At 55.7% G+C, this 25,479-nt stretch overlaps 4 protein-coding genes across 4 annotated transcripts; 3 read left to right on the top strand and 1 right to left on the bottom strand.

The window, feature by feature from the left end:
- Window positions 1–479: 479 nt before the first annotated feature.
- On the top strand, window positions 480–1,696 carry ENH_00021110 (hypothetical protein, conserved; the record flags this gene model as incomplete). Its single annotated transcript, XM_013579477.1, has 3 exons — window positions 480–594; window positions 902–1,511; window positions 1,612–1,696. 3 exons carry the CDS (start codon window positions 480–482, stop codon window positions 1,694–1,696), a joined length of 810 nt encoding a protein of 269 aa, XP_013434931.1.
- A 1,737-nt stretch (window positions 1,697–3,433) lies between these two features.
- Window positions 3,434–11,289, top strand: ENH_00021120 (transporter, major facilitator family domain containing protein, putative; the record flags this gene model as incomplete). Its single annotated transcript, XM_013579478.1, is given in 11 exon segments — window positions 3,434–3,445; window positions 3,538–4,149; window positions 4,155–5,175; window positions 5,997–6,150; window positions 6,521–6,668; window positions 7,194–7,794; window positions 8,174–8,958; window positions 9,118–9,194; window positions 9,576–9,678; window positions 9,961–10,377; window positions 11,083–11,289. Coding segments are annotated over 11 exon segments (4,137 nt in total).
- Window positions 11,290–13,543: 2,254 nt separating this feature from the next.
- Window positions 13,544–14,444, top strand: ENH_00021130 (hypothetical protein, conserved; the record flags this gene model as incomplete). The annotated part of the gene is made up of 4 exons (XM_013579479.1): window positions 13,544–13,617; window positions 14,042–14,142; window positions 14,210–14,277; window positions 14,367–14,444. The coding sequence occupies 4 exons, from the start codon at window positions 13,544–13,546 to the stop codon at window positions 14,442–14,444; spliced, it is 321 nt and encodes a 106-aa protein (XP_013434933.1).
- A 588-nt stretch (window positions 14,445–15,032) lies between these two features.
- ENH_00021140 (hypothetical protein, conserved) lies at window positions 15,033–21,230 on the bottom strand (the record flags this gene model as incomplete). The annotated part of the gene is made up of 5 exons (XM_013579480.1): window positions 15,033–16,792; window positions 16,996–17,064; window positions 17,207–17,413; window positions 17,996–18,312; window positions 18,637–21,230. The coding sequence occupies 5 exons, from the start codon at window positions 21,228–21,230 to the stop codon at window positions 15,033–15,035; spliced, it is 4,947 nt and encodes a 1,648-aa protein (XP_013434934.1).
- Between the last annotated feature and the right edge of the window lie 4,249 nt (window positions 21,231–25,479).

Below are 25,479 nucleotides of genomic sequence, written 5' to 3' on the forward strand. Positions count from 1 at the left end.
GGCCTTATCTGTCCTTTGTCTTGAAGCGAAAGGGACCGCAGACACGTAATTAGGGCCGCTGCTACCACGGGCGCTGCTGCTGCAGCTGCTCCGAGTCTCCCTGCTGCTCATTCCCAAATCAGCAGCAGCAGCAGCAGCATCGGTCGCAACATCAGGGGTTTTCAAAACAACAGAGGTCAAACTGTTTTCGAGGCGGCAGCGCTTGCAGCGGCAACTGCTGCAGAGGCGGCAGCAGCGGGGGCGGCGGCAGCAGCTGCCGTGGCTGCAGCAGCAGCAGCAGCCACCAACAGCAGCAGAGAGCACAACTTCTGAGGAGAGCATACGGCAGCACCGCAGAAGCAACAGCGGCAGCAGCGGAGCCTTCGACTTGGCTGCTGCGTGAATCTATTTGGCCTACGTAGCCGCCTCTGTCTTGCACTCACAACATTGAATTGAATACAAAGAAATTTGTCATCCAATTGATTTAATATTTATACAAGATGCTGCAGCTGCTCAAGAATCAGGTGGTGACATCTGTGGCGAAGCAGCAAGTTGAAATCAGGCAGCTGGAGCTTGACTGGTATACAAACAATTACTGGACGCTGTCACAGCAGGGTAAATATCGATCAAGCAAAGAAGCTGTTTTGATGCCTATTAATTCAGAATACTGGTTCATTTCTTCTCTCTTTATTGCAAATAATTATTATGCATTGATTATTCAAAAGTTCAGGGATCAATTGCATTCTTTCCTCCTAATAGCGCATTTCTTGCACGATTCGCGAACCTGCCTGTACACGTCAGCACCGACGCCAGCACCTTCAGTTTCGCTGTCGAATAATTTAATATAATCACGAAGTAATCCGATTTAAGAACTTGTGAAATGGCAATTTATTTGTTTTTCTCTGCTATATCTTGCTCGCAGCGGCGCTGTTGGCTGGATTTGCCTTTTCGCAGATCACCACTTCCTTGCCTGAGCACCTGCCTTTTGCGCTGGAGGCCTCTTATTTGTTGCTGGCCGCATTATCTTTGGGTTTGCAACTATGCGTCATAATAACAACTACATTTTGCTGCATGTGGGGCCCTGGGCTGGCCCTGCGGGGCCCCGACGGGGTGCGGTCAGTGGACGAAGCTGTAGATAAGATGAAAGGCGAACAAGGAGTGGTATTTTTTTTGTTTGTGTTGGGCACCGTTTGCTTTTTTGTTTCCAACGTGCTGCTGCTGTGGTGCTACTTCGAAAGCAACGTTGCTGCTGCTTCCAGCCTGTTCATGGGCGGCTTCGTGCTGCTGATCATTTACTACTCTGTCACCCTCACTTACCAGCTGCGGGTCAGAGAAACTGAAGCAGTAGAAGGCAACATAGACGCTCTGCGGGCTTACGGAAACATCACAGACTTGGACGCCTGCTACGCCGCGAGAGTGCCGCAAGTCGATGCTGCAGCAGACGCAGCAGCAGCAGCTGCTGCAGCAGAAGCCGCAGCAGGCAGACGTGGCACCTCCTTCAGGCCCCAGCACCCAATGGGAATGGAACCAGTGTAAGTGGACACTTATGATATGAAATCAAATTAAATAATCCCATTTATTTTCCCTTCGTTTTATTATTTAAAAGCCTTTTTGTCTTGTTTGTTTTATCAGATATGTAGGAACCCCAGAAGAAGCTATTGAGGGGACTCCCCAGGGATTTCTAGGCACGATCCTAGAGCTCTTTGATTGGGATTAATGCTGCAGCAGCAGCAGCAGCAGCAGCTTCCGCTGCAGCCTCAGCAGCAGCAAGGCATGCACAGGTGGAAGATGCATCTGCAGCGAAAGCGCAACGCCATTACGGCTGATCGCGGCAGGAGCAGCAGCAGCAGCAGTTGCTGCTGCTGCTGCTGCTGCTGCTGCTGCTGCTTTTGTAAGCACGCAAATGTGCACATAGTGTAAATGCCCACTTTTCCTCTCTTACTTAATTTTAATTTGTTTTCTAGATGAGATTTCCATCCCCTTGGCCAGCTGGTGTTGCTGCTAGCGGCGCTGCTGCTGCTGCTGCTAATGGCGCTGCTGCTGCTGCTAGTGCTGCAGCTGCTGCTTCTGCTAGTAAGTGCACCCTAGTTATAATTGCCACCGCAGCCACAGAAGATGAACAGAAATGCAAGCTTGTGGGAAGGCTGCGACTGTGGCTTGCTGGCTGTGGTTAGCTGGCTGTGGCTAGCTAGCTTGCTATGGCTAGGACTTCGTGGCTAGCTAGCTGTGGCCAGCAAGTTTGGGCTAGCTAGGTGCAGTTTACCCGACATTGGTAGCGACAGCTAGCTAGCCGTGGCTAGCTGTGTAGTGCGAGACAGTTGCGTCTAGCTGGGAAGCTAGCTATATGAACAGCTAGCTGCTGCTGGCTAGCTGTGGCAAGCGCGCAGCAAAAATTTAGTCAGAGAGGACTGTGGGAGTGCTGTACAGGAAAGAAAAGCGAAAAGCAGACAGCCCAGCCTGCATGCAAACAGAAACATGAGTACATTATTTTAAGAACAAGTGCAGACACAAAGCAAAGAAGAGAAGACGAGTTGAAATATAACTCTTAAAATGGGAGCCAGAGTGCGAGTGTAGATGCGAATTCAAACAAAATAATTGAAATGAATCTAAACTTGAATTGGAGCAGCTCCAGTGCATACAATAAGAACTTGCACTGCAGCAATCGATATGCCGCTGGACATGCACAAACGGCCAAACGAAGGAACGTGGCATCAGAAAAAGAATTAATTCTCCCAGATCAAATTGGAATTAGTTCATTATTTCATTTTCTGATTATCGCGGTCCATTTGGTCCTATTTTAGCGCTTTCCTTGGCTGCTCGCAGCCTCATTATCCAAGGTCGCTCTTCGCCTGTGCTGCTGCTGTTCATATGGAAGCTGATTGCCCAGTTTTATTTCCCCTTCCTAATTGTTAATTTCATTTTGCATTTATTCAACTGCGATATTTTTCGCCGTGCGTTACACTTATTGCTGACGGTGTTCAGATTTACGGGCAGCTCGTTCTGTCCGTCTTTGCCCTCCGGGGGAGCCTTCGCTGCTTTCTGCTGTGTATATGTCTTTTTTTCCCCGTTGATCCTCCTTTTAATTAAAACTAAAGAGTTTAATTTACGCAACTTTAACACTTTAGCTCTTCATGTTGCTCTCCCCACAATTCGGGCGTGCTGAACCATCTCGGGCGGTCTGTCCACCGAGGCAAGTAGGGCGTGACTGCTGGGCGTTTACTGGCAGCCTCCGACTTATTCGAACAGCAAAAGGGATAAATTAAAAGAATAAAAGCAATTCAATTACTTCAAAAAGAATAATTTGATTCACTCTTCGCAACACCACTCAACAACCGCCGGAGCGTTCCCTCCCGCCGCTAGTGCCGCTCCCTGCTTTCCCAGCACCCCCAGTCGGCTTCCGTATGGCTTTCTCTTCTTTTTTTTCTTTTTAGCTTCTCAGAAGAACCTTTGGCGCATGTACAGCTCTGTAGGGTCTTTTGAAGCCCCGAACTTCATGGCCTGGGAGAAACAAACCCGCGAATCGACCGCCGTGTGCTGGGGCTGCCTCTCCGTGCATAGCTGGTTGCTCTCTCTCTTTCTCCCCCCCGTCGCGCGCTGTCTGTACACCTCAAGCTGCAGCACTGCAGCAGCAGCAGCCAGTTTCTCACTTGGGGGCAGACGGGGCCCTTAAGAGCCCCTGGCGCTGCGGTGTCTGCCCAGGCTGCCTCTGCAGAGACGGGGCGAACGGTCAGCTGCATCAGCAGCAGCAGAGTAGCCTCGTTAATCGCAGGAGGAGTGCCAATAACGGCAGCAGCAAGAGCAGCAGCAGCAGCAGCAACAGTAGCGGCGGAAGCAGCAGCTGCGGCTGCATCAGGGGCAGCTGCCGCAGCTCCTGCTCCGTCTCTGACTTTTTCCAGTTGTCTTTCTTGTCGCTTTGTCCATGGAGATTCGGAACTAGAGTTCTTCTCAACTGCTGCCTGTACACCGCACTGCCCAGAGACCCCGTCGGGCTCGCAGCAGCAACAGCAACAGCAGCAGCAGCAGCAGCAGCAGCAGCAGCAGCAGCAGCAGCAGCAGCAGCAGCAGCAACATCGGCCGTCGAGATGGACGGCAGCGTTCAGGGGAGCAACCCCAGTGGCGTCATTGCTTCTGCTTCATCAGAAGCAGCAGAGACAGCAGCAACACCAGCAATAGCAGCAGCAGCAGCAACAGCAGCAGCAACAGCAGCTGCTGCTGCTGCTTCCGCGAGCAGCTGCCCAGAGCCTACGCAAGCCGACACCGCTTCGGGGGCCCCCAGCAGCCCCAAAAAGGGCCCCCGCAGCAGGGGCCCCTCGAACCCTAGGGGGGCCCCCTGCAGGAAGGGGGCCCCCAGGCAAGGGGCAGAGGCAATCTCTCATTTGCTGCCGGAGTCTGAAGCAGCAATTGCTGCAGCTGGGGGGCCCCCCGAGGGCCCCCTGGGGACCCCTCCAGGGGGGCCCCCAGGGGGGCCCCCTGAGGCACGGCTGATTACCTCTAGGGAGGACAGCCCCGAGGGGGCCCCTGCAGCGGGGGCCCCCCTGGGGGCCCCTCCGGGGTCCACTGGGGGGGCCCCTCTGGGGGCCCTTCCGGGGGCCCCTGGCGGGGGCGGTGGGGGGGGTTTTGCTGGTGAGGGCCCTGGGAGGGAGTCTTTGGAGTTGAGAAAAGAAGTACAAATGAGAAAAGAAATTGAAATAAAAATAAATAAAGAAGAAGACGAGCAGTCTGCTGTCACTACAGCTGACCCCAGCAGTCCCCGAAGCGCCAGCAGCGAAAGCCGCCAGTTAAATCATTTTGGAAAAAGTGGCCAAGGGGTGGAGGGGCCCCCAAGGACCCTCGGGGGGCCCCCCCCCGCCCAAAGAGGCAAGCAAGGGGGGCCCCCCGGGGGGCCCCCCAGGGGGCCCCCTTCCCCTTGCTCCTCCCCCCACAAGAATGCTGGGGGCCCTCCCAGCCCTTTTCAAGGGGGGCTTTTGGCCTCGGAGGCCCTGGGGGCCCCTGGGGCTTGTGGAGCCCCTGGAGAGGCCCCGCGGGCAACTGCTGGGGGGGGCCCCCCGAGGGGGGCCCCCCAGGGCAGCCGCGGCGTTTATTGGGTATTTGTTTTGTTTTTTCTTGTTGAAGTTTTCATCAACTTCGATGCGGGAGTAGTGCCCGCCATATTATCGACTCTTAAGGCTCAGTTTCAGCTTGACGGGACTACTGAAGGTGAGGCTAGATGCTGCTGCTGCTGCTGCTGCTGCTGCTGATCGTGCTGCTACTGCATGTACTCTGCTGCTGCGGCTGCTGTTGCAGTTGCTTGTGTCCTGTTTCTATTGCTGCGTGCGCTCTTTTACTACTGTTGCCTCTGCTGCTCTCGATGCTTGTGCTGCAGTCAGTGTTCTTGGTGTTGCTGCTGATGATTGTGCTGCTGCTGCTTCTGCTTTCACTGCTACTGTTACATTCGCTGCTCCTCTTGCTTCTGCTAATGCTCCATCCTTCGCTACTGCTGCTGCTGCTTCAGCTGTTTTTGCTGCTGCTGATACTTCTGCTGCGGAGTGTGCTGCTGTTGCTTGTCCTGATTCCCTGGTGCTTTTGCTCCCGCTGCTGCCTTCGTTGCTGATCCTGCCTTCTCTGCTGCTGCTGCTGCTGCTGCTTTCGTTGTTGTAGCTGCTGCTGCTTGTGCTGCTTTGTGCTGTCGCGTTTGCTGCTAGTGCTGTTGCTGGTGGTGCTAGTGGTTTCGCGTCTGTTGCTGATGCTGATGCTTCTGTTGCTACTGATGCTTTTGCTGCTGCAGGCGCTTGTGCTGCTGCTGTTGTTATAGGCTTCTGTGGTGTTGCGTTGCTTTACTTTGCTGCTGAAACCAACCCCTTTCCTGCGTCCTTTATTCGTTCTCTTTTATTGCTGTATTCTACTTCATTTGCATCCCATTTGTAGTGAAGAGCTAGAAGTTAGTCTCCGAAGATCGGCGACTTGTGAGCAGACGTGGAGGTACTGCTGCTGCTGCTGCTGCTGCTGCTGCTTCTGTTTGATGCTGTGTGCTGCTGCAGGCCTGCTGGGGGCCCTGCCCTACGTAGGCCTGGGCCTCTGCAGCCCTTTCGTGGGCCGCGGGCTCACCCGTTTTTCGCCCAAGTCCTTTTGCCTGCTGACGATGACAGTCAATTTGGGAGCCACGGTTATGTTCGGGGTGGCAGTGCACCGCTGGTGGGCCACTGACATCATTTTCTTTCTCCTCCTCCCCGTTTGCTGCTGCTAGTCGAGCCGCATCAGCTGGATTGCTGCTGCTGCTGCTGCTGTTGCTGCTAGTTGGGCCTGTAGAGGACTTCTAAGTTCGCGTCGAGAGCAGCAATTGCAACAAAGTTAATGGCCGCCGCCGTATGGGTCTGCTGCCCTACGCGAAGAACGCGTCTGATATTTTCTGTTTATGAGTGCATTTTTGTGCATTACAGAGTAGTATTGTGATTAGATTACAAAATGCATGCATTCGCATGCATTTCCAGGCGCTTTGAATGTATAGATTTGGAAATGAACCCAACACAAATTATGTGCTGCAGTCACTTTTGTATGCTTTCAGGATGCTGTATGTTTCGCGTTTGCTGATGGGCCTCACTCAAGCTGCCATCAGCATCTACACTCCTGTCTGGGTGGACCATTTCGCCCCTCCTTCTCAGCTCACCCTCTGGATGGGACTTGCTCAAGGAGGCGTCGTCATAGGCACCATGGTATGCTGCAGCTGCTGCTGCTGCTGTTGTTGGTAGTGCTGTTGCTGCGGGTGCGGATAAGGCTACTGATGCTGCTTCTGCTGCAGTTATTGCTTCTGTTGTGGGCATTACTGCTACTGAGGGCAGTGCTGCTGCTACTGCTGTGATAAGTGCTGTGGGTATTGCTGCTGCTGCTGTGGAGGCGGCTGCGGTGGAAACTGCTGTTGCGGATGGTATTGTTGCAGCTGCGAGTGGTGACTCTGTTGTTGATGCAGCTGCACTGCTTGCTGCCGTTGTTTTTGCTGCTGCTGCCGCTGCTGCTGCTGGGCTGCTCGGATAGCGATCATAGCTGCTGCTGTGGCTGTTATAGCTGCTGGGAGGATTTGCGCGATTTTTGCTGCCTGTTGGATTTCCTGCATCTTCGGGGCAGCAGCAGCAACTCGCCGTTTGGGCCATAAACCCAGCGTGCGCTTCTATGCGTGCGTGCATACGCCTTCCTATCTTGCTGCTGCTGCTGCTGCTGCTGCTGCTGCTGCTGTGGCTCAGTTGGGCTGCGTGACGGCAGGAGTGTTTGATGCTGCTGGGAAGTCAGGATTTGGGGGCCTCCAGTGGCGTCACGCCTTAGCCGTGCAGTTCGTCTGTCTGCTGCTGCTGCTTGTGGGCTGGGCCCTGACGCCGCGCCCGCTGCTGGAGTTTGACCTCACTGCAGCAGCAGCAGCAGAAGACACAGAGCTCGGCTCAGTGGCCTCTTCGAGGGAGGAGGAGGATGCAGACACGGAGACCGAAACAGAGACAGAAAAGGACAAGGAGGAGCTGCTGGGTTTAGCGTTTGATGCAGCAACACCAGAGGTGAAGGTAGGCCCTGAGGGGCCCCGATTGGGGGCCCCCCAGGGCCTACTCCCCTGCTGCCGAAAGCAGCAGGGGCCCCGCTCTCGGCGGTCGCAAAGTGCATCAGCAGCCCAGAGCCTCAGGAGCAGCGGGGGCGCCAGGAAGGCCGCAGGCTCACCTGGGGGCCCCCCGGCCTCCTCTAGTGCTGCTAGGGGCGTTGGGGATAAACAAGGAGAAAACAAAAATGCAGAGACTCAGGGGGCCCCTAGAGCTGCTGGAAAAGAAAAGAAGCAAATGCAAGCAGCCCATAGGCATTCAGGTGCGCCCCAGGGCTGGAAAGGACAGAGCTGTTGCATGCATCCCACAGCTGTGTGCCCATGCTTTCTTGCATGCATGCATGCGCACATCCATGCATGAATGAACAACTGCCTGCGTGTATGCACTGCAGCCTGCCTGCTTACAGTGTAAATGCATGCACGCATGCATGCGTTTACACTGTGAGCGTGCTTACAGTGCATATTGGGGTGTACGCATGCATGCGCGTATTTGGATGTTGGTCCATGCACGCATGCATATGTGCATGCATGCAAAAGCCAGCCCGGAGGGCAGCATGCGCCGTTGCAGTTTGCTACATGGACTTGGGCCCCAAGCTAAGCTGCCCATGACTAACGCTGCAGGTTTTGTCTGCGCTGCTGCAGATCTGCCGGAGTACCTAAAAGATCCTCTTTCGAACTTTCTGCCTCTGGACTTTTTCGCAACCAGCGCAGACCACCGCAGGGTGTCTCGACACCCCGGAGGGGGCCCCCTGCCCCGACGCCTCGAAGGCCGCCACAGCGCCTTCTGCGGCAGCGAGGCCTTCAGGTACACAGGAAGGGCATTTTCCCCGGGAAGTTGGGGCCCCCGGGGGTTGCCAGTGCAGGGGGGGCACTCAGGGCCCCTGGTGGGTCGGGCCCACTCGGCTGTGGACTCGCGGGAGGGCGAGCGGTGGGCGCCTTTGGCGGGTGCTTTTCGGCCGGAGTTCGCTGCTGCTGGAGCTGCAGCAGCAGCGCCTGTTGTGGGGGCTGCTGCGGCGGGCGCTGCTGCTGCGGGCAGCAGCGCCGCTGCTGGTGCGCCCGGCCCCGAAGGGTTGCAGACCTTTCAGTACCAAATGACTTTCCTAACCCCCCACCCAACTACTCTTGCTTTTGAGGCTCTTAATTGGGCCTCAGGCACACAAGACCCAATGGTTTTGGTGCAGAGAGACCCACGGCAGGCGCAGGCTGCAGAGGCTGCTGAGGGTTTGGGGCCCCCGCAGGGGCCCCCGCAGGGGCCCCCGCAGCAACGCAGAGATGGAGAGCATGACAGCAGGGTTGCGCCCGCCGACGCAGCACTGGCAGCTCAAGCAGATCCTGCAGGAAAGCCCCTCAAGGGGCCCCCAGAGGTGGACCTGGAGTTGAACTGCAGGGAAATGGCGCAGGCAGCAGCAGCAGAGAAGCAGCAAGTGGTATGGCAGCACACTGAAGCTTTTAGAGGCCTCCCAGTTAAGGGCCTGCAGACCCTGCAGTTTGAGGTCCTCGATTCGTTTATTTGGCTGAGATCAGCCTAGGGTTGCTGCTGGTGCCAAGCATGCTGCTGCTCATGCTGCTGCTGCTACTGTGCACAGGAGATGACAGCGACGTCCAGCCCGCGGAGCGAGGCCAAGACGTACGGGGTGGGGGACTCAGTGCGAATTTTGTTTTCGTAAGTTCTCTGTGTACATGCTTTGGTGAAGGGATGGACTTGTAGCACTGCTAACATGTATCTTCTTCATCTTCCGTCATTTTGTCATTTCTTTCCCCTTTGAACAAATGCTATCTTCCACTGTCCGCCTGTGCTGCTCTTCGCATCACTTAAGAAAGAAGACGGGAACAGACTTACATGCATTATGTAGATGTGCACGTACATGCGTGCTCGGTCAATGCAGATACTTCCCTCTATCAATGTACATTACATATAGATTTATAATAAACATTTTGTTACATATACTTTCAACTATATGTAATGTATATTGATACAGGAAAGTATCTGCATTGTTAGATGCACAAAGCTGGGAGTGTCTGGTCTTTGTGCACTCACCTGCAGGAGCCCGCTGTACGTCTGCGTCACTTTTGCCCTTTGCGCTCTTTTCTTCGAAGTGACTGCAATTCAGTTTTGGTCCATTTCATACTTTCACGAGGTCCTACAGGTAATCAGTGAGACGAGAGCAGCAGCAGCAGCAGCAGTAGCAGTAGTAGTATCTGTAGTAGGGCTAGCACCAGCTGCAGCAGAAACAGTTGAGTGCTAGCAGCAACAGCCACAGACCCTGAAACACATTCACAGAGACGCGCACAAAGAGCGGCCAGTATCAGCGTCATATGTTCACATTGCAGGTACCATCAGCAGCAGAAGCAGCGCTACTTCTGTCTGTTTCGTAGCATCAGCAGCAACAGCAGCAGCACTGCTGCGTGTGCCTGGTTCTGTGCTGCAGTATCCCACAGCAACTGTGCTGGTGGCCTTCAATGCCACTGCTGCAACAGCTCCTATTTTGGGGGTCTTGGGCGGTGGCTGGTTCATAGATTTCGTGGGGGGCTACAAGGACGAGCGGGGAATGCGGCGCACGATGTCAGTGCTGCTGCTGTGGGCTGTGGGCTGTTTGCTGCTGGGCGTGGGGGCTGGCTGGTCCAACAACTTCTGGTTTATTGTTTTTTGCATGTGGTGCATTCTTTTTCTGGGTGGAGGCATTTTGCCCGCCGCCACGGGCATAGTGATCGCCTCAGTGCCAGTTGAAGTCCGAGCCTTCGGCAGCGGCTTCTGCATGATGATCTACAATGTCCTGGGGTATGTCTTGGGCACATTTCTGCCGGGCATTCTCATTGAGGCCGCCAGCCTTCTTTGGGGAATGAGGGTGAGTCCCGCCCGCTTGCTGCTGCTTTAGCTCTTGCTCCCGCTGCTGCTGCTGCTGCTGCTGCTGCTGCTCCGAATTAGGCTCTTCCAGGGTCTTGCTACTGCTCCCAGTCTGGTTCCTGTTGCCTTCTTTGCTACTGGCAATCGTAGCCCTGCTGCTCCTGCTGCTGCTTTTGCTGTTCCTGCTCCTGCTGCTGCTTAAAAGCCCATGTAGTTGATTCTTTTCCTTCTGCTGCCCATCCTTCGTCTCCTGCGGATTTTTCTCCTTCTCGTGTTTTTTTTTCTTCTCCCGTTGGTGCTGCTGCTGCTGGTCTTGCTTTGCGCCCGTCTCTTATGCTTGTGCTGCTCCAGCTGCTGCTTCTTGCCGTTTCTGCGACTTCTGCTTCTGTTGCCTTTTCTGTCTCTGCTAGTGCTCCTTCTTCGCCTTGAGCATTTTTCTGTTTATGCTTCCACTTCTGCTTTGCTGCCCCTGTAGCTTCCATTGTTTCTGCTTCTGCATTTTTCTGCGGCCTCTGCTTTTGCTGCTTCTGCTGTTGTTTCTGCTACATCTGCTGTAGTTCTTGCTTTTCCTGCTGTTGCACCTGTTGCTGCAGTGTCTGTGGTTCTCGTCATTTGCTTGCAATTTCGAAAGTTGAAGTAAACCCACACAGCCAAGACGATCCGGTAAAGACTCCTGTGTGTTTGGCGCTGCTGCTGTGGGTCTCAGGTAATTTACTTGTGGTCCATCAACGGCGTTATTGGCTTTGCATGCGCCCGCTGCTTCTTATGGCGCTTGAGAATCGAACCGAAGTTCATTTCAGAAGTGCAGGGAGACCCTTGGGTCGAGCACTTGAAGGCAGACAGCCGGCAGGAAGCCAGCGGGGAAGCTGCTGCTAAAAGCAGATACCGAAGCAGCCAGCTGGGGAACAGCTAGCGGACATCTAGTGGACTTTTTGTTTAGTGGCTGGCACAGCGGCGTCTAATTGCCTCAGTTGGCGGCTAGCTGGTGGCGAGCTGTGGGCAAACTGGTGGCAAGCTGGGAACCGATGCGGACACGGCTAGCTGGTGGCTAGCTGTGGGCAAACTGGTGGCTAGCTGGGACCCGATGCAGACAGAGGCAGCTCTACGGCTACCTTTTGGTGTCTTTTTGCATGCATTTGTCTTGCTGCACATTCGTGCCCATGAGTCGTCGCCCGCAGCAGAAGTTTGACAACAATTGTGCCTGGCTGATGAGGCATGCGGACGGGCCGGAGTTGCAGTTCACAGGACAAAGTGCAGCTGCTGCAGCAGCTGCTGCAGCAGCTGCTGCAGGTGCAGCTATTGGTGCTTTTTCATTTGTTACTGAGGCTCTGCTGGGGCTCTTTAGCCCCCGCTTCTCAAATAGACTAAATTGCTATTCGCAGGGACCCCATTTTGCCCTTAGTATTGAGGGGCAGCGGCGGCAGCGCAGCGGCAGTGGCAGCGGCAGCGCAGAACCAGGCAGCAGTTTGCTGCTGTCTGCTGCTGCTGCAGCTGCCTCCAAGCAGTGTTTTTATTTCGTCTTCTTCGCGGACTTTTTTTGGCCAAGTAGTAGAGTGGAGTAGTTAAGGCTTAACTTGGTGCACATGATGATACGCATGTGTACAGTTTAAACTGAATTCAACTTTTACTGCTTCAAGTAACGCATCAGGCTGGCAAACTGACAAGCGCATGCTTCTCTTGAATAGAAACGAATAGCTGTGCTACTCGCTTTTGCCACAAAGGCGGTAGGACGGGATACAGTTCTAGTTGAAAATTTGAAGTTTAGTAGAGTGCCACTCGTTGTACAGCTTTCCTGGCCAGCCTCTGAGTATCATTTTGCTTTACCATGACTGCTTTCGGCTGATGTAAATGGTGCAGTTTCCACTGAGGCCACTCCGTGTTAATGTAGCACTTCTGTTGACTGTGTTCCATTCGAGGATCGCTTCCAATCTGCACGTTGAAAAAGTTGAAGAAAGCACTGGCAAAAGAAATCTAGCACGAACAAGACGGGAGATAATGCGTTTCAGCCGTGCTGAGATATATTGAGAGTGAACTGATGGAAAACGTTCTTATAGTTATTCACTCCTATTCAGTAAAATAGGATTTGCTGGACTCTGAGGCCGCAGGACACCCGACTGCAAGTTGAATGGGCTGAGGTGTACGCAGCTGAAAAAAGGATGAACAGCAGCCGCAGGGAACACTTTGCCTACCCTCTATGCTTAATTATATTTAGACCGATTAAATGAAAGGCACATTCACTGCACTGCTAGCAGGGACCTCGGTGCTTGCAATTCGCAGAGTATGCGGACTGAAAGTGCATCTGGCTCCCAACGGTAACCCACTGCTTCACTGCCTGCAGCATACTAAACTACAGAAAGAGTTTTTCTTGCACCATTCCAGGGCCCCTGGGGGCCCCTAGCCCAGGGAGCATCAGGGTGACTTCGGAGGAACCTGCAGCATATCGACCTGGGGGCACAAGAACCATTCCTAATGCCCTGGGTCCTGAGTATGGTGGTGGCCGACCGTGGCCATACTCAGGCCCTGATATCACGGAACTTCCAGTGGAGGAGAAAGAAGCTGTTTCTGAGGCTGCTGCTCTCTCTGGGGCGGTGAGAAGGGCTCATATTGCTGTAGCTGTGTAGATCATGAGCAACTGCTGCTGCTGGTGCTGCAGGCACAGCCAATGGCGCTTCCGCAACCAGCAGCTCCGCTTCCTGGTTTCTCGAAGCTGAACTTCGTAAGTAAATATTGGCTTGGGAAAAGAAACGCGTAGATGATTTAACTGCAGCCTTTGCCGCCATGGCTGAGTCAACTGATCAACACAGCAGCAGGAATAGCCTCTTTCATGAATGGACTAGGTGAGCATAATTTAACTTTAAAGAACAATTAACAACATTAGTATCTGTTTTTCTGCACATGCAGGAGTTCCGGGAGCCCCTGATGTGACAACATGTATGTTTTGTTTGCTGCTGCGGCTCCAAGCCCGAAAGTTGAATTTGGACTCAGGCAGTTCTTCGCCAACTTTGAAAGAGTTGATGGTTTGCGTCGAATCAGGCAAGCAAACTCTGGTTTATTTGTTGAATTTTAATTAATTTCATCTTTTTTCACGTTTTTCTTCTCCAAAAACAGCCGTGAACGAAGGAAAGCAGCTTTTTCAAACAGGTGCCAGTTCACGTTTCAGCTGCAACATGAATTGCCGAGTGACTGCGCCTTCAGCTCAAGAGATAGCCGTGCTGAACACGCGCGTGATGTCGGGGGGCAGGTAATAAAATGTCAAATCAGAATTCATGTTTTTCTTTCAACTCCAGCTTCCCTGCAGGCCGGCCGACGCGGCTCTGGCAAGGCTCAAGACCCTTTCGTCTCGGCCTTTTGCGAAGGACCTGATGAAAGCTCTCGGTAGACTAGCGATGCTGCTGCTGCTGCTGCTGCTGTTTCTGCAGCAGCTACTTGTTTCGTTTCAGTTGCTGCATGCGTAAACTTCCCCTCAGGCACTACGCTGATGTGCACGTGAGTGGCTGCTGCTGCACTCCAGGCCAGCCAAGGGCTGTTTGCAGGTTTTGTTATTTCTTTCTGTACAGGATGCTCATGCAGAAGGAAATGACCCCTGACAGGTCTGCCCACAATGCCTTCATTCTTTTCTTTTTTGAATAAACTTTTCTTTTATTAATGGCTGCGAAACGCCACAGGCAGCGGTGGCAAGCCGGCTCCATCGTAACCACTGTGACAGATCTTCCCGTCGCCAGCGATGTCACTGACACCAAGTCCGGCGGCTTTGGCCACGTGAACGGTATGGCCCTTAAGCTCTTTAATCCAATTTGCCGTTTCAGCTAATTCCGGCTTTCCTGCTTCCTCAGTGGTTTTGCCGCGGCCCTCCCGCGTGCATCGCAGCGACAGAATTATCGAGCAGCTCAACAAAGGAATGGTAAGCAACTCGTCCCCGCCCGAAAAGTATAAAAAGCTTTCTCAAAATTACCATTTCAATTCACATTCTTATGTTCACTTCGTCTCCAGGATCCAGCAGAAACACTCTACGGCGGACTCGGCGTGGAGGGCAGAACTGACCTTCGCTTTCCACTCTCTGCTGTATAGGCTCTCAGAAGAGCTAACTTGCAAAAGGGGCCCTAAGACACTCACTTGGAATTATATACCTTCTGAGCCCCTCATAATTTCCCCAGCTGCTGTTGTGTTGCGCTTGGTTCCGTGCTGCTTACACTTATGGCTTTCAAAAGCTAAAAAGGAATTATCGTTTTTCTGCTGCTATTTTAGATTGCAATTAGACTGGCTATCCCGAAAGCCAGCTGGCCGGGTGGCTGGCCGCGCCGTTGATGCTCTTTCCAGACGTTCAAGTCTGCAGATCTTAGCACTACCAAATCAAAGAAGTCACGTTGGCAACCCCTGCGCCTCTCAGCCCACCGCCTGCGTCTCCCACAGGAGATCCCGCGAGCTGCAGCAGCAGCAGCAGCAGCAGCAATGCCGAAAACAATTCATAGCTGCAGCACCCGTTTAGCTTGGCCTCGCACAGGCCGAGGCTTGGCCACAGCAACAATGATGCTGCATATGCACCCTAAAGCTGCAGATTCCCTAGAGCTGCGCATAGACCTAACAGTATACACACGAAGCCCTAGGGCTGAACAACAACCTCGTGAAGACAAACTTCGCAGCGGCTTTGCCGCAGCATCAAAACGTTGGCTGAGCGAAGAAAGCTTGCTGCTGCTGCTGCTGCTCGTCAGCCACTGCGCCTTGTGCGCCAGCACTCACTGCAGCAGCAGCGCTGAGCTGGGAAAAAGGATCTGCAGCTGGAGGTAGGCGCTGTTGCTGCAGCTGCTGCGTTTGCAACTGTTGTGGCTGCATCAGTTGCTGCTGCTGAAGCAGCTGCTGCTGCTGGATGAATTGCTGCTGCTGCATCAGCTGCTGCTGTAGCACCCTTTGTTGAAGCAGCCGTTGCTGCAGCACCCGCTGCTGCAGCAGGTCCTGTTCATTCATAATCCCCTGTTGCTGCAGCAGGTCTTGGCTCGGTGGTGGCGCATGCTGCGGTATTCCCTGTTGCTGCTGCTGCAGCAGCTCTGCTCTGTGCTGCAGTGCGTGGTAGTGCTGCTGCTGGTTCAGCAGCTGCAGCTGCTGCTCCATGCGCAGCTGCTGCTGCGACAACTCGTCAAAGTCCGCCCGGGCGGACTCTATCTCCCGCAGCTGCTCCGGTGTCACTGGCTGTTCCGGCATAGAAACCAATCTCCTGTACATGCTTTGCCTGCAGAGAGCGACTTCAGGTAGCTGCCGCTGGATCTCATCCATTTGCTGCAGCATCTCTAGGTGCTGCGCGCAGCAGTAGGGTTTCTGCTGCTGCTGCTGCTGCGGGGGCGGGGGCGGGGCCTGCAGCTGCTCCGGCACCAGCAGCGCCGAAAGCTGCTGCACCTGCACAGCAGCAGTGTGGTTGTTGCCGCACAAGCCACCCGCGATTCCCAGAGCCCCGGCCTGCTGCTGCTGCTGCTGCTGGTGCTGCGTCTCTGCTGCCGCCAGAGCGCCCGATGCTGCAAGGCCTGCTGCTGCTGCAGAGCATTGAAACGCTGCTGTTGCTGCTGCTGCTGCTGCGGCCGCTTCCTGGTTAGCGGAAGACTGAGACGGGTCCATGGATTTCGCCGCCTCTCCCAGCACGTCTACCACCGCCGGGGTGCTGGCTGCTGCAGCAACTGCCGCAGCAGCAGCAGCAGCAGCAGCAGCTGACTCGGCGCCCTGAAGCGACCCGGGCGAGGCGCAGCCCCTCTTCTGATCAAGACCCTCATACACAGCACTGTCGCTGCGGGGCCTCCTGCCTTTAGAGCTGAGGGGGCCCCCCCCGGGGGCCCCTACAAGGGCACTGGGGTTTCGGCGTCTTTTTCTTGCTTTCGCTCTACCGTCTTCGTCTGCTGCAACAGCAGCGGCAGCAGGTGCTGCTGCTGCTGCTGCTGCTGCTGCTGCTGCGTAGTCCCCGCCGTATGCCACATCACTAACAGGCTGCTGCTGCTGCTGCTGCTGCTGCTGCTCGAGCGCACCTAAACCCGAGGGGTCCAGCTGAGGCAGTCCTTCAGCGGCGCCACTCGGCGCGGGCTTGATCAGTTGTTGTTGCTGCTGCTGCTGCTGCAGGTCCGCCTGTTGCGAGTGCAGCTCATGTTTGGGGGGGCATCCGTTTGCGGCCTCGAATGCGGACGGATCTTCCAGCTTCGGCTCCTGCTGCTGCTGCTGCTGCTGCTGCGCCAAAGCCACCTCGGGGCTGGCCTCCGAAACCCCCACTGGTACCTGCTGGGACTCCTCCTCGTGCTCCCCCGCGCCACGCCCAAGACCCATTCGCACTTCCTTTTCGTCATCGCCGTCCATCTCCAGCCGCGCCTCTATGGCGGCGCTGCGAGCTGCTGCTGCGCCCCCGGGGGTTTCTTCTACGGGGAAGGCTTTGGTCACCAGCTGGCCTGTGGGTGCAGCGCAGCGCAGCTCACTGACACGGGAAATACAGCCAAGGCAGAGCGAGTGCTGCAGAGGCTGCTGCCGCAGCAGCAGACACGGCGGCGGCAATGCTGTGGCGGGACACATTGGAGCAGCAGCAGAAGACAAACAGTGAAAAACAAATCTGGAGACAGGCAAAAACACGAGAAATATGCCCTTCTCGTCTCACCAGTCACCGGGTCGTGAGCCGCCGCCACCCAGGCGTTCGCCTCCGCGTCGAAGTAAACAGCAGGAGGCACTGAACAAGGCATAATGGGAAACAATTCGCTCAAAAACTGACAGCAGCAGCAGCATGTGCTGCAGCAACAACGGCGGGAGCAGCAGCAACAGCGCCACTGGAGCAGCAGCAACGGCAGCAGCGCAGCAAAGCAGCAGCTCACTGCAGGGCGATACGTCCCAGTGCCCCTGGTGCAGCTTTTTCATTTCTTCTTCCAGCTCGAGCCTGGCCTCTATTGCCTTCCTCTTGGCGCCTTTCCAGCCGTAAACAGAAACCCGAAAGTAGCGGTTTATTTGGCTCTTGGTGCTCCGGTTCTTTATGTACGCCAGCCACGCGTTGCCAGTGCGAGAAAACGAAACGCCCAGAATGCCTGAACCTCAGCAAGCAGCAAAAAAATCCCTCCCCATTAGCACAGAAGCTGCAGGCTGCATGCATCTGCACCAGTTCAATTTGCAACGATTCAGATTCCCCCGTTGCGCGGATTTAGAAACTGCATGCAGTTCGTACTAAATAAAAATCCGAATATATTCATATTCTGGAGTGCATGCAACCAATAGGCCAGTAAGGAAATGCATTCTGTGAGGGATATGAACTTGAGTTACAGATGAGGTGAGCCCACAGTCTGCATCCTCCATGTAGTGCAGCAGCAGCGCAGCAGCAAGAGCAGCAGCAAGAGAAGCACAAGCCGCCACAGCAGTGAGGCAGCGGGTGAGTAGGACAAACAGCAGAAAGCAGCAAAAGACAACAGCAGCAACACAGGAAGCCAAAAAGACACAGCGGGCGTCTTTGTTCGAGTTCAAGGATCTGCGGCAGTGCCACCGATGCACCCATGCATGTAATGATATATAAATTATTTAATACAAATGCAGCACATTTATATTATTGCACATTTGATAAAACAGATAATATTCAAAGACAGCTTCCAGCCCGTGACTCTGCTGCAACGTCTCACCGTTCCTGTGGCTGCTGCCCCGGCCGTTGACTCGAGGGGGCCCCATGGCCTGCTGCTCGGCCTTGACGCCGCCGCCGCTGCTGCTGCTGCTGCTGCTGCTGCTGCTGCTGCTGTGGACTGCACTGCCCAGCCCGGACACTGCGGACCTTCTTGCGCCTGCCCCTGTACGCATGCGGCGGCGTGGCTGGGAAGGAGCCTCTGCTGCGTGTGCTGCAGCAAAGTCCTTCTTGCTGTTGCTGCTGTTGCTGTTGCTACTGCTGCTGCGGCTGCTGCTCGCCTCCGTCGCTCCTTGAGCTCCGTCCGGCGCGTGGGCAAGCCTGCAGGCAAACAGAAGCAGCAGCGCCTCACTGCTAGCCTGCACTGTTGCAGCAGCACCGGCGAGCAGCCACAGCAGCAGCAGCAAACACCGCAGCAAGAGCCACAGCAGCAGCAGCAAACACCGCAGCAAAAGCCACAGCAGCAGCAGTGGAGAATCACACAACACACTGACACAAACCGGCTTCTCTGCGGGTGCAGCGGCGCAGTGACACTGCAGAAACTTTGCGGAGCTGCGCTGCTGCTTGTGGACCTGCTGCTGCTGCCCCGCGTTGCTGCTGCAGCGCGTGCTGCTGCTGCTGCTGCTGCGTGTTGCTGCCGCTCACCTGCACTGTACGGACAGCTTGTAGGCCAGATCTTTGCCGTACTTCGTCACCGAGAAAGACTTTGAATGGGCACTGCCATCTTCTACCCATCTCGCTTCCCAGCAGTTTCTCTGGGAGTCGAAGACGACTCCAGGCACGCGCTCGGCCTCCGCCTGCTGCTGCTGCTGCTGCGGCTGCTGCTGCTGCTGCTGCGGCGGCGGCAGCGGCTGCCGCGGCTGCTGCTGCGGCGGCGGCTGCGGAGCCTGCGGCTGCTGCTGCTGCAGCTGCTGCTGCTGCTGCTGCTGCTGGGGGTGAGGCTGTGACGGTTGCTGCTGTTGAGGCGGCGCTGGGAGCTGCTGCTGCTGCACCTGGGGAGGCTGAGGCTCCGCTTGCTGCTGCTCGTGTCGGTAGGCAGACCCGTGCCGACTTGGCACTTGGTGCTGCTGCTGCTGCTGCTGCTGCTGCTGCTGCTGCTGCTGCTGCTGCGGCTGCTGGTCAGCGTCTGCACTCGCAACCGAGGCGCAGTCACTCTGGGGGTACTGGAAGCGGCGGTGTCTGCGCTTCGCAGCAGCAGCAACTTCAGCAGACTGCTGCAGCTGCTGCACCACCTGCTGCAGCAGCGGGGGCCGCGGCCGGCTGGGGTCATCGGGGCCCCGCAGCTTGTGCGGCAGCAGCGCGCAGGGGGCCCTCCAGGCACAAGAAGTGTGGAGAGCCACTTGGTTTTCTGCTGCTGCTTCATTTGCTGCTTCTTCGTCTGCTGCTGCAGCGCCGGCCGCCAGCGCTGCTGCTGCTGCTGCTTCTCCTTCCGGGCCCTCCCCGTCCTCCACCAGCCACCCCACTGCTGCTGCTGCTGCTGCAGCAGCAGACAAAATCGAGCGGCAGTCCGCCCAGGGGTGGATGGGGCCCCCATAGAGGTCTTCTTTATAGAGTTCGCCGCAGCCTATACTGAGCCCCTCGGCCTCTTCTGCAGCAGCAGCAGCAGCAGCAGCAGCAGCAGCAGGAGCCGCTGCTGCGGCTGCTGCGGCGGGAGCAGGGACCGGAGACTCTGTGCCCTCCCCAGGCGCCCCTCCTGTTTCCGCTGCCGTTGCTGCTGCTGCTGCTGCTGCTGCTGCTGCTGCTGCTGGGGGTGACGGCGCCCCTGAGCTGTCTCGCTCAGCCGCTGCGGGATCCGACGCGTCTTCTTGCCGGTCTCCTTGTGCTGCTTGCTGCTGCTGCTGCTGCTGCTGCTGCTCCTGCTGCAGCTTGAGGGCGACTTCCCGGCGCTGCCGGAGAACGGCCTCTCGTATCTGCTGCTGCTTCTGCTGCTGCTGCAGCCTCTCAGCGTCACAAGCCACCAAGTAGTGCCGCAGCACATCAGTAGTTTCTAAATAAAGATCAGCAGCAGAATCGAACTCATCTGCCACTTGTCCGTTTCCGAAGAGGACGGGCCCCCCGATGAGCTGCTGCGGCCGCCGCTGCTGCTGCTGCTGCTGCTGCTGCAGCTGCTTCAGCTGCTGCTCCTCCTCGTGCTGCAGCACGTCCAGCATGCCCAGCCCCAGGGCCGGCGGCGCAGCTGAGAGACGAACCACTGAGGGGTCAACAGCCCAAGACAGCCTTGGCTGCTGCGTGGGCGGCCCCCCTTCAGCTGCTGCTGCTGCTGCTGCTGCTGCTGCAGCTGCGGAGCTGTCTGCTGCCGCTGCTGGAGCGTCTGCAGCGGCCGCCGGAGCCGCCGCAGCCCCAGCAGCAGCAGCAGCAGCAGCAGCAGCAGCAGCAGCGTCGTCGTCGTGGAGATCGTCCAGCTCCTTCGTCAGCTCCGCCAGCCGAACGTAAATATCGGCTAAGTCCGAACGCAGGGCTTCTGCATGCATTCCGAAGCGCTGCAGCCCCACTTCAGCAGCAGCAGCAAAAGCTCGCAGCTGCTGCGCTGCTTCGTCCATTTTCTTGGACAGCAGCGCGAGGTCCGCGGCCCCGCAGGCGCCCTCGCCCTCCGCCGCCGCTGCAGCAGCAGCAGCAGCTGCTGCTGCTGCTGCAGCAGCAGCAGCAGAGGAAGTCCCATTGCGAGGCAGCAGCCCTGAGGGAGAGGGGTCCCCCTCCGCCTCAGAAGCAGCGCAGCAGCTCTCTTGGGCTGCTGCTGTCCCCTGCAGGTCTTCAGCTTCCCCCCCGCTGCTGCTGCTGCTGCTGCTGCTGCTGCTGCCGGCCCCAGGGGGCCCCCAAGCGGCCCCGGGGGTCGCCTCGGATGGGGGCCAAGACGGGGCCCCCAGACCTTTTAGATCCACTAAGATGCTCCGCCGAATGATACTGTCTGCTGCCTCATCTGCTGCTGCTGCTGCTGCTGCTGCTGCTGCTGCTGAGTCAGCAGGTGCAACAGATGCTGCTGTTGCTGCATCTTCTGCATGCACATCCTTTTCTGTGGGCAGCTGCTGGGGCCCCGGGGGCCCCTTGGGGGCCCCCTGCTGAGCGGCCCCCAAATGAGCGGACGCATTGTATTCCTGCTGCTGTGGCCCTGGCCCCTTATTCTGCTGCTGTCGCTGCTGCTGCTGCTGCTGCTGCTGCTGCTGTAGCTCCAGCTGCTGTAGTTGTTGCTCCTGCTGCAGCTGCTGCAGGTCCAGGCCCTGGGCCTCAGGGGTGCTCGTCATAGGGTTGGCAAGGGCCCCAACGGCAGCAAGGGGGCCCTTAAAGGCGAGGCATGGAGAGGCCTGTCTGCTGTTGCTAGCTGCTGCGCAAGCTGCAGTCCTTGCTGCTGCTGCTGCTGCTGCTGCTGCGCTGAATGCCCACGCCCAGCATAGCCCCAGCAATGGAAAGCCAGGGGCCTCTCGAGGGCCCCTGAAGAGACCCTGCCTTTCTCTCTGTTGCGCCTCTGGAGGCCAAGACAAAGTCTGGCAGCAGCTCGTAGCTGCTGCAGCAGCAGCAGGGAGCAGCAGGGCCGCTCGCGCTGCTGCTCCGCCTGCGCTGCTGCTGGAAAATGTGAAGGCCCTGGAGGCCAGCAGCCCTAGGGAGATTTAGAGCTTTTAGGAGGGACCGGCTTGCAGCACAGCAGCAGCAGCAGCAGCAGCAGCCAAGGCGCGTACGTGAACAGCAGCAGCAGGAGCAGCAGCAAGGGAGATAAGGCTAGATGGTAATAGCTCCTCAGGTTGCTGTCTCAGAAGCCCGCGGGATGCCCTGGTCTAGGCGCAACGGGTTGGCCCGAAAAATGCGTACAGAACTACAGAGGAGCCCCGCGCTGCTGCTGCTGCTGCTGCTGCTGCTGCTGCTGAGGCCGACGGCAGCAGCTACAGAGTAAGCGGTCTGCAGCTTACTGTATTTCCGCAGCGGCAATATGTTTCGGGAAGAGATAAAAAACAACAAAAGTAACCCCGCCTTACACTTGTTAGTACAAAAGGAGGGCCCCAGGGGCAGCAGCAGCCGTACAGCAGCAGGACGTACATGTAGCGTAGGGGCAGCATGGGGGAAGGCAGCAGCAGCGCAGCGTCTGCTGCTGCACTGCTGTGTACTAGCCTGCTCTTTAGCAATTTTAAAATTGAATTTAAAAAGACTTTTGCTGCTCCAGTGCTCCGCGCCGAACATAGCCGTTTAATTAGCTGCTCAGGTGCACTCCCAGCGCCTCTGCATGCCCGCAGAGGCCCCACCCACGCCGCTGCTGCTGCTGCAGCGCAGCAGCTCCTAAGAACTAAAGCTTTTCTTCCAAAAGGGGCCCTATTTTTCTCCCAGCTCGGATGCAGGAGGCCCGCCGCCTCTGAGGGGCAGCAGCTAGTTGGTTTGCGGGCTCTGCGCAGCCAGCCGGGCCGCTGCTGCGGCTGCTGCTGCTGCTGCGGCTGCTGCAGCGCAGCAACCGCAGCTTCACGGCCACACAGGAAGCCCAGAAGCAGGCCAGGGGCCCCTTAAGAGGCCCCTTGCCTCCAGCAAGCCAGCCAAACCCCCAGAGCCTCGAAGCAGCAGCAGCAGCTAGCCAGGCCGAGCTGCTGGGGGCCCCCGGGGCCCCCACAGCAGGCCCAGGCTTTAGCCCAAGAAGCTGTGCTGCTGCCTCTGGCTTCAGCTGCTGAGGCTTTTGCTGCAGCACCTGGGGCCCCTGCGGCTGGGGGGCTTCTGTGGAACTCAGCTGCTATTAACTACTGTCATAATATATTCTCACTAATAAAATTGTTTCTTTTACTTTTGCTGCATTAAGGCAGCTGCTGCAGGCTAATACGGGAAGACAAAAGCTGCCGCAGCAGCTTGCTGCTGCTGCCGAATCAGCACCGCACAACAAACCTACAGAACAACGACACTGAGGATGCATCTGCTGCTGCTGCTTTTGCTGCTGCTGCTGTCGTTGCTGCTGCTTTTGCTGCTGCTGCTGCTTCTGTTTTAAGCTCAAGTGCCTGAATTGAAACGCGAAGCCACCGCAGCAGCAACACTCACCCGCTCCGCAGCTCCTCAGCGACGCGGCTGGCTCTGTCTGCCTCTGCCAAACCCTGGCTGGCAGCAGCGCTGCTCGCTTAAGCTTTCACTCCTTTAATGGCATTAAAAGGGATTATTTATGCATAATTCTGCATTACTGGATTTGCATTGCATCCGTGTTCTTCAGCTGCAGCAGCTGACCGATTAGCTGCAGCTTCGAGCCTCTGAGGCAACGGCTTCGTGCAGCGCTGCAGCACAGCAGCAGATCTGCAAACGGAAACAGCAAGTTGCTGGATTAACTCGAACAGAGAACAAAACAACATGAATTGTAAACGCAGCAAATAGCTTTATTCTTGTGGGGCTGCTGCTGCGTCCTTTTGCAGCCAACTGCAGCAGCCAACGTGCAGCACGAGCATGAACCAGAGGCGCCGCTACAGCGCCTGCTGACTCCGCGCTGCATAATTTTACGAATTTTTAGAACAGAAATACAAAAATAGATATTAGAGGCTGCAGAACTCCCCAGAGCGCCCCCCGCCAGACTTCGATTTGCCGTCTCGCTGCGCTCAAGAGCTGCTCTGCACCGGCGGAGCAGCAGCAGCTCCTCCCGCTGCAGCTGCTGCGCAGCAGCAGGCAAGCTTTTGCCCAGAAAAACTGAGACTTAGCTGGACAGAGATGCAAGCCAGAGTTTCTCTCTTGTGCGTAAACTGTCCAGCCCTGCTCCGCTCCCATAGAGACGCATGCATGCAAAACGCTGCTGCTGATCTGGCATTGCATGCAAGCTCTTTAGCTGCAGCTGCTGCACTGGCATAGAAGGCAGCGAGAGGGATAATTCAATAAACTGGCAGCAGCACTTTTTGCAGAAGACGCACAGGCAAAGATCAGCCTGATCAGCAGCAGCAAATGCTGAGATAGTCTCACTAGAGCTGCAGCAGCTCTAGAGGAACTGTGGGAGCGAACTTGAAACTGTTTTCAAAGAGAGGTTTGCTGCCTTTCTGCCTTAGCCGCAGCACTTAGCTGCTGCAGACTGTCTTGCTGCAGCACAAATGGAATACTTAGAAGCCCTGGCCCTAAGAAAAAGGCGGGAAATTGAATTAAATGGTATTCAAGATGCAACTTTCCTCAGAAGCTCTCATTCTATATCTGTTGGCATTCCCTGGATCTGCACAGTTGAACAAACTGCGTCGCTCAGTTCAGAAAAGAACTACTTGTAGCCGATCTTATGTACATTTAGAAAGCAACTTGATTTGTTTTCGAAGCAAATTAAATTATTTTAAGAAAAGATTGTTTTAAAAACGAATTTGAGTGCTTTTTAAACGCAAAAAGGATCAGTCATGCAATGTTGAAAAGATCAGAAAGAAAGCTGGATGCTCAGCCAGCCTGCTTGCAACACTCTTCAGCACCAAGTTTAAAAGGCTGACAATAAATGAATTTCTTAATTCCTTTAAATTATAAAGACTTAAATGTGCAGCTACAATCATTTATAAAAGACTTAACTATGCAGCTTTAAATATGCAGCTACAATCATTTGCAAAAGACTTAACTATGCAGCTACAATCATTTGCAAAAGACTTAACTATGCAACTACAATCATTTGCAAAAGACTTAACTATGCAACTACAATCATTTGCAAAAGACTTAACTATGCAACTACAATCATTTGCAAAAGACTTAAGAGGCAATGAGTCTTGGGGGGAAAAGTTTGCACTTTGAACTTCGCCTGTTGTTTAATGAACGGGATCTGTCTTTTAAAGAAGAGGCAGCTAGCGCTGGATGGGCGCTCGGCTAGCTGGCGCGAGTTATGGCTAGCTAGAGGGAGTTATGGCTAGCTAGCGAGAGTTATGGCTAGCTAGCGAGAGCTTTGGCTCTCTAGGGAGAGCTATGGCTAGCTAGAGCGAGCTATGGCTAGCTAGGGAGACGAATGGCTAGCCAGCGAGAGTTACGGCCAGCTAGTTGACGGAGCTATGGCTAGCTGGGGAGAGTTACGGCTAGCTAGGGAAAGCTGTGCAACATTCAAAAGACTCTTCGCTGCTGCGACCTTAAGGGAAAAGCAGCAGCTTGGCCACCAGCAGCAGACAATGGAAAAGCAAACTTGCAAATTAAATTATAAATTAATATTCTGTTGCATTTAATGCAGCAAAAACTGCTGCTAGCTGCTCTGTACATGAGAGCAGCAACTTGCAACTAATTGGCATGCGCTGCAGACGCACGCTGCTTACCTAAAAGCTGCTGCTGCTCTAGGGCACTGGCCCGCGGTGCATATTGCTTTGCCTCATAGCCCACTAAATATCATTTTGCTTCCTAAATAAGAGGGGGCCCCCAACCCTCCAAGCCGATTGCTGCACCCAAAACTGCAAGAGGCCCCCACTACGGGGGGCCCCTACTACAGGGGGCCCCCATAGTGGGCCCGCTCTACGGGGGGCCCCAACTACGGGGGGCCCCCACTACAGGGGGGCCCCACTACAGGGGGCCCCCTCTACGTAGCTAATAAGACAATTGAGTACTATTTGG

This window comes from Eimeria necatrix, genomic scaffold (assembly GCF_000499385.1).
Source record: "Eimeria necatrix Houghton genomic scaffold, Enh_scaff172, whole genome shotgun sequence".
Classification (NCBI taxonomy): domain Eukaryota; phylum Apicomplexa; class Conoidasida; order Eucoccidiorida; family Eimeriidae; genus Eimeria; species Eimeria necatrix.